The sequence below is a fragment of the Aythya ferina genome (assembly GCF_964211825.1).
Source record: "Aythya ferina genome assembly, contig: HAP1_SCAFFOLD_81, whole genome shotgun sequence".
NCBI lineage: Eukaryota > Metazoa > Chordata > Aves > Anseriformes > Anatidae > Aythya > Aythya ferina.
In genome coordinates this window covers 260416-268243 of record NW_028181431.1, presented here as the reverse complement: position 1 = coordinate 268243, position 7828 = coordinate 260416, and the positions used below count along the sequence as shown (strand labels likewise).

General features: G+C 50.6%; 1 protein-coding gene across 1 annotated transcript; it reads left to right on the top strand.

The window, feature by feature from the left end:
- Positions 1 to 6444: 6444 nt before the first annotated feature.
- LOC311428460 (olfactory receptor 14J1-like) lies at positions 6445 to 7035 on the top strand (the record flags this gene model as incomplete). Its single annotated transcript, XM_084539903.1, has 1 exon — positions 6445 to 7035. One exon carries the CDS (start codon positions 6445 to 6447, stop codon positions 7033 to 7035), a length of 591 nt encoding a protein of 196 aa, XP_084396029.1.
- Positions 7036 to 7828: the final 793 nt, after the last annotated feature.

Below are 7828 nucleotides of genomic sequence, written 5' to 3'. Positions count from 1 at the left end.
TCTCGCTGATTTTGCTGCTGAGTCGAATGGTAAATTTCTGAACGCATAAACCGTCAGACACAGAACTTGGCCTCCCCGCAGCCCAGCCACTGTCCCCTCGGAACTGGAGGCCGGGTGCAGCAGGCCTGGCTGCCCGACATGGTCCATTCTTTGTCCCTAGTCATGCGGCGAGCCACCAGGGGACCCTTAACTGCTACTCGTGTGGTGATAGTGTTCAGTGACAATTTCAACGAGAATAAGTAACTACATGATTCCCACAACTACGGTGGAAGAAATCCACAACAAACAACAACAAAATGTATATAGATATATAAAACCAGCTAAAGCAAGACATGGTTCTTGCCGGCTGTCACAGTGGACTAGGAGCTGTGAAGAAGGCTGAGGAGGGGGCGATCAGGGTCCAGCCACTGTCCAAGTCTGGCTGCCACCCGTACACAACATGGAGGCCCTCCGGTCTCCCCCACAGATACCTGGAACCCAAAGGAGGGCTGGCCTCCAGCTCGCTACGTTTGCTTTGCTTCTCTTTGTTTTGCCCTAGCTCTGCTTTGCTTTGCTCTTGCTGGCACAGTTTTGCTTTTCCATACCTCCTTTCCTCTGCTGTTCTTGCCCCTGCTTTGCCTCAGAGTGTTTTGCTCTTTCTCTCCTGGAAATACTTTGCATTTCCTTGTGCTACTTTCCTTTGCTTTGCTTTTCCTTGCTCTCCTTTGCCTTCCCTGGCCGTGCTTTCCTTTGCTTTATCAGGCCATGCTTTCCTTGGTTTAGCTTTGCTTTATAGACCTGGCACTGCTTTGCTTTTCCATACCTCCTTTCCTCTGCTGTTCTTGCCCCGGCTTTGCTTTGCTTTGCCTCAGATTCTTTTGCTGTTTCTTTCCTGGCAATGCTTTGCTTTTCCTTGTGCTACGTTCCCTTGCTCTGCTTTGCCTTGCTATGTTTTGCCTTTTCTGGACTTGTTTTGCTTTTTTTTTTTTTTTTTTTTTTTTTTTTTTTTTTTTTTAAGTGTTCATTGCATTCTTTTCTTTTCCTTTTGGACCTTTTTAATGTGTTTTTAGAGGCCACGCTTTGCTTTTCCAGGCACTGGATGTCATTGCTTTTCCCTATGCCCCTAGGTCTTTTCCCTAGCAGGGCTTTGCTTTGTCTTGCTCAGCTTTCATCCACATTGCTCTGCTCTCCTGTGCTGTGCTAGGCTTCCTTTGGAGACCGTCTCACTGATTTTGCTGCTGAGTCGATTGGTAAATTTCTGAACGCATAAACCGTCAGACACAGAACTTGGCCTCCCCGCAGCCCAGCCACTGTCCCCTCGGAACCGGATTGTGGGGGCAGCAGGCCCGGCCAACCAACAAGGTCCATTCTTTGTCCCCAGCCATGCGGTGAGCTGCCAGAGGACCCCTAAGTGCTACTCGTGTGGTGATAGTGTTCAGTGAGAATTTCAACGAGAATAAGTAACTACATGATTCCCACAACTACGGTGGAAGAAATCCACAACAAACAACAACAACATGTATATAGATATAAAACCAGCTAAAGCAAGACATGGTTCTTGCCCGGTGTCACAGTGGACTAGGAGCTGTGAAGAAGGCTGAGGAGTGGGCGATCAGGGTACAGCCACTGTCCAAGTCTGGCTGCTACCTGCACACCAAATGGAGCCCTCCGGTCTCCCCCCAACAGATACCTGGAACCCAAAGGAGGGCTGGCCTCCAGCTCGCTACGTTTGCTTTGCTTCTCTTTGTTTTGCCCTAGCTCTGCTTTGCTTTGCTCTTGCTGGCACAGTTTTGCTTTCCCATACCTCCTTTCCTCTGCTGTTCTTGGCCCTGCTTTGCCTCAGAGTGTTTTGCTCTTTCTCTCCTGGAAATACTTTGCATTTCCTTGTGCTACTTTCCTTTGCTTTGCTTTTCCTTGCTCTCCTTTGCCTTCCCTGGCCATGCTTTCCTTTGCTTTATCAGGCCATGCTTTCCTTGGTTTAGCTTTGCTTTATAGACCTGGCACTGCTTTGCTTTTCCTACCCGTGCTGTGCTTTGCCTTGCCTCGCCTCAAACTGCCTTGCTTTCCTTTGTTTGCTTTGTCTTCCCTGGTTATGCTTTGCTTTTCCTGGTGCTACTTTCCTTTGCTCAGCTTTGCCTTCCTTGGCCGTGCTTTGTTTTGCTTTATGGGGCCATGCTTGCCTTTTTTTACCTTTGCTTTGCTCTCTTTTGCCTCACCTGCTCCTGCTCTCACTTCCATTTTCAGGCCATGCTTACCTTTGTTTTGCTTTACTTTGTATTCCTGGCACTGCTTTGCTTTTTCTTTTGCTACTTTCTTTTGTTCTGCTTTGCCTTGCCTGGCCATGCTTTCCTTTGCTTTGCTTTGTATTCCTGGCACTGCTTTGCTTTTCCATATCTCCTTTCCTCTGCTGTTCTTGCCCCTGCTTTGCTTTGCTTTGCCTCAGATTTCTTTGCCTTTTCTTTCCTGGAAATGATTTGCTTTTTCTTTTTCTACATTCCCTTGCTCTGCTTTGACTTGCTCAGCTTTGCCTTCCCTGGCCATGCTTTCTTTTGCTTTATCAGGCCATGCTTTCCTTGGATTAGCTTTGGTTTATAGACCTGGCACAGGTCTATAAACTGGCCTTGCTCTCACCTGCAGGTACATTTATATCCATTCACCGCAAATCTTTGGACCCAGCCACACAGCCAGTTTTTAACCCAATGAAACGTAATTCTTTCCAGGCCTTCAGCAGCCAGATCCTCTGGAAGAATGCTGTGGGAAATGGTTTCAAAAGCCTTATTGAAGTTTAGGTAGACCACATCCACAGCCTTTCCCTTGTCCACTGAGCACATCACCTTCTCATAGATTTAGATCTGATTTGTCAAGCAGGTCCTGCTTTGATAAACTCAACTGGGCTTATCAAAGGGCCTGATCAGCTGGTTGTCCTGTTGTGTGATGGTACTCAAGATAATCTGCTCCATGAGTTTCCCTGGCTCAGAGGTCAGACTGACAGGCCTGTAGTTCTCGGATCATCCTTCTGTCTCTTCTTGTAGATATCCATCATATTTGCTAGTTGACAGTTGACAGGGACCTCCCCTGATAGCCAGGACTGCTGAAAAATGATGGAAAATGGCTTGGTGAGTACTTCAGCCAGCTCCCTCAGTACCAATGGGTGGATCCCATCTAGCCCCCTATACGTCTGCATATCTGGGTGGAGTAGCAGTTCTCTAACCATTTCCTCATGGATTATGAGAGCTTCATTCTGTTCGAGGTCCTTATCTACCAGCTCAGGGGCAGAGTATCAGGGTAACAACTGGTCTTGCTGCAAAACACTGAGGTAAAGAATGCACTGAGTACCTCAGCCTTTTCATCATCTCTTTTAATTCAAATGAACAAACAAACAAAAACCATTTTTATTGTCTTTAACAGTAATAGGCATATTGAGCTCCAGCTGGGTTTTGGCCATTCTAATTTTTTTTCTTTGCCCAGCCTAACAACATTTAGGACTCCAGAGAAAATGATAGGGCTTCAGAGAAAATGACAGCATACATGAGAAGCACAGAAAAAATGGAACTGGGCAACCTTCCATCCTCTACCCTTCTGTGAGCCTGTTCTGCAGCTCCATTCAACTAGTTACTCCTCTACTGTTCACACTCTCCTACAACTGCTGATACTGTTATCTTGTGAGAGCACAATTAGAATGAGACATCTCCCTGCAGATATTAACAGCTGACAGAATGTGGCATCTGTCCAGAGGAACCTTGAGAACTGCAGGATTTTCCCTATACAAACTTCTTGACATTGAGAAGGAGAAGAGCCCAGTCCTGCACTGGAGGAAGAGGAACCCCACACATCAGGGCAGACTGGGACTGTGCTGAGTGAGCAGTGCCCAGGGCACCACGAGGGATGCCATACGAGCAGTAGTGCCTGCTCACCAGGAACCAGGCCAGCTTCCTACAGAGCTGCCTTATGAGGAGCATAGCCACCAAGAAGATCTGGATTGTCAGACTCAGCTCACATCCAGTGTGACACCACATGGACAAGTGTCTACAGCTAGCTGGTAAAGAGGTACATGGGAGTCCCTACAATATCCTGATCTGGAGAGGAGCTAGGGCTATGGAAAGGCTGAAAGTCCCAACAGGACCCAGGTCTTTGTGTCTATGGCTATGGCTGTTGTCTCTGCCAGTGAGACCTACGAGGAGAGAGCACCAGGGCCTCATTGTCTCCTTGCCCCTACCCATGAACCAGGAAGGGGTTGTACCATTCTCCTGAACTTGGCAATGCACATCCCCATCTCCTACTGCCCCAGGAAGAGCCCTGAGCAAGGTGTAAAGGGAAAGGTTCTCTCTCCCAGAGGCAGGGTGTCAAGGTTTGGCCCTTGTGCTTGGTGAAACGCATCCACTTCGTCTACACCTCAGTGTCACCTTCACATTGCCTTTGTCTCCTTGTCCTCACTGCCTCCAATGTTCTACTCTAACGAGCTCCGAGGGGGAGCTGTGTCAGTGCTGGCCATCAGGGGGACACTCCAGGAAATATACATCTGACATGGACTTCTGAAGAGATGTCTTCAATTGTCTCTTAGTACTTGAGGTCTGTGGGCTCATCATCAAAGCCCCCAGAGGAGTAATTACAATGCCTTGGGTTGCTGAGCTGGGCCGGGCTCCTGGGACAGAGAGAGCTCCTGGCAAGAGGCCCTGGTGCAGAGAGACAGCTCTGCCCAAGAGCAGCTCCTCTGCAAAGTGCAGTAGGGCTGGGGGCTCTGACCACAGCTGGCATGGGGAGAGGAGAGAAGGAGAGAGGGCTTGGAGGCAGTTGGGAGAGGGAGGATGCTGAGCGCTGACCGCAGGAGAAATCTGCACAGCCCTTGACGAGGTAAGTGTCTGGCTGCAAGGCCATGCAGCTGCAGGTCCTGGAAGGGTCTCCTCCTGGGTCTTGTTTCTGGGAAGGCAGTGGACAATGCAGTAGGCTTTGAGAGTCCTGCTGGATTGCACTGAGAGGTGAGGACGTCTGGCAGAAGCCCCTTGGAGTGCCCTAAGCCAGGTGCCCCCAGTCAGACCAGAACACCCTGCCGTGGCCACCTATGCCAGGCTCTCTGTCAGCTACCCCGTAGCTCCTGCAGCCATGGAGGTGCCCCTTGGCAGGGTCCTGTTGGTGGCAGGGTGCTGCAGGGCAGCGCTGAGCACAGCCGCATGGGATGGGGTCTGTGAGCATGGGCAGGGGGAAAGAAGAGGTGGTCGCAGATCAGAAGCTCCCGGCAGGAACAGCTGCAGGCAGCAGAGAGAGGGGCAGGCGGCCAGAAGGAGCTGTTGCTAGAAACGCTGTGGAAGGGGGGATTCGGGCACCTCGTGGCCATGCCCTGCAGTGCAGATGCCTTCTCCTTGAGCAGTCCCTCCCTGGCTTCCTCTCCCCTTGCATCCCATGGGCTGTGGGGCAGGCCTGGCCAGCAGAGCAGGCAGAGCTCAAACGAGGAGAAGCTCTCAAGCTCCTTCTGGCTTGCTGTGGCTCTCCTCAATTAGCAGCCATCTAATTTTTTTTTTATTTTTTTTTTTTTCCTCAGGGAAACACCAGAGTGGGATGGTCCTGTAGCTCAGAGGAATGACAAAAGTGACAGAGCTGCACTGGTCAGTCTTCACCAAGGCACGGTCCCTTTGCCTCCTGGCACCCACAGGATTTCTCTGGGAGTGCACAGGTAATGTAAGGGAGTTCAAGCATCCAACACCTGTCATAAGCATTAGAAGTGTTATTGAAAGCTAAATTAAAAAAAAAAGGGGGGGGGGGGGGCAAAAAAAAATAAAATAAAATACCTGCAGCTCTGCTCTGCATTGGGTTGTTGACAACAACACTGAAAAGCTCATGGATGTGCCAAGTGGACGGCACTTGAGTTTCTCCCATCTTCCTGCTTCCATCCTGCAGCACAGCAGGAAGGACTCCTCTGGAGCCCACAGCAGCCCCTGCTCCCAGTGCCACTATCAGCCAGCACCAGCTGGAGCTCAAGCAAGAAAGCTGCAGAAAGGTTCTCCTGCAAACAAATGCTCGGGCTGGGGGTGCTCTAAGGCTTGTAATAAGTCTCCCTCAGAGAAGTGTGTACTAACTTGTTCTGCCTTATCCTCTTCAACAGACAGCTGTGTTTAATGTCAGCAAATGCCCAACGTCAGCACCGTGAGTGAGTTCCTCCTGCTGGCATTTGCAGACAAGCGGGAGCAGAAGCTCCTGCACTTCGCGCTCTTCTTGGATATCTACATGGCTGCCCTCCTGGGCAACGGCCTCATCCTCACCGCTGTAGCCTGCGACCACCGCCTCCACACCCCCATGTACTTCTTCCTCCTCAACCTCGTCCGCCTCGACCTGGGCTGCATCTCCACCACTGTCCCCAAAGCAACAGCCAATGCCCTCTAGGACACCAGGGCCATCTCCTATCAAGGCTGTGTTGCACAAGTCCCTTTCATAGTCTTCTGTTTTGATGCAGAGTATTCCCTTCTCACTGTCATGGCCTACGACCGTTACGTTGCCATCTGCAAGCCCCTGCATTATGAGAGCCTCCTGGGCAGCAGAGCTTGTGCCCAGATGGCAGCAGCTGCCTGGGGCAGTGGCTCTCTCCAAGCTGTTCTGCACATGGCCAACACATTTTCCCTGCCCCTCTGCCACGGCAAAGCTGTGGACCAGTTCTTCTGTGAAATCCCCCAGATCCTCAAGCTCTCCTGCTCAGATGCCTACCTCAGGGAAGTTGGGGCACTTGTCTTTACTCTTTCTTTAGTATTTCTTTGTTTTGTTTACATTGTGGTGTCCTATATGTTGATCTTTAGAGCGGTGATGAGGATGCCCTCTGAGCATGGCCAGCACAAAGCCTTTTCCACATGCCTCCCTCACCTGGCTGTTGTCTCTATGACTGTCAGCACTGGTTTGTTTGCCTACCTGAAGCCTCCTTCCGTCTCTTCCCCATCCCTAGACCTGGCAGTGGCCTTTTTGTACGTAGTGATGCCTCCAGCAGTGAATCCTGTAATCTACAGCATGAGGAACCAGGAACTGAAAAATGCTCTCAGGAAATTACTTTCATACATACTTCTTAAGCATCATTAATATGCTCACCAGCCTAAAAATACTGAGCGAATATCTCACAAAATATTTTCTGATTTTTTTTATTTTTTTAATTTTTATTTTTTAACGTGTGATAGTATTATTTTAATTTAAGGGAATTTCTTCTTATCCTCCTACATATTGATTTTTATTTTGACCTAGTCATCTACGGTACTTCAAGAACCAATCTTCCAGTGTAGATAAAGACAATAAAGAAGCCATTAGATATTCACAGCTCTCAGATCCCATCTCATTCTCCCAATGGAGAAGGGGCTCAAGGCCAAAAGCACTGCTGTCACATTTAGGAATAGCTCAGCTGGCCATTGGGGCTGCCCATCACTACTCAGTGGGGCAATCTGGAGCTTCACGGACTGGAATCTGGAGCCGCTCTGTGCCTGGGCCAGGCCTCTTGTGCTGGCCCTGTGGGACACAGATACTCTGTGCTAGGGATCTCCCAGGCAAGAGACCAGGGCTCCTGCAGCTTCATGGACCTCCATCGCCTGAGCCATGGCTGGCCCCAGCCTGGGGACTGCTGGGGAGGCCCAGAGCCGCTTTTGTCCCAGCAGCTGAGGTGCCTTGCGAGGGGCTGGGGCTGTGGTGGCCATGCCCAGAGCCCTGCAGCAGCCTGCAGTGGGCACTGCCCTGGGGCCAGCCCAGCCTGGGCTGCTGGGCTGGGCTGGGCATTGCCCAGCAAAGGGCAACAGCAGCGTCAGGGAGTGGTGGCAGCATGCAGGGGAGGGCTCCCAGCAGGGCTTGGTGCTGCAGAGCCAGGACTGCGTGAAGGGAGCCCAGAGCT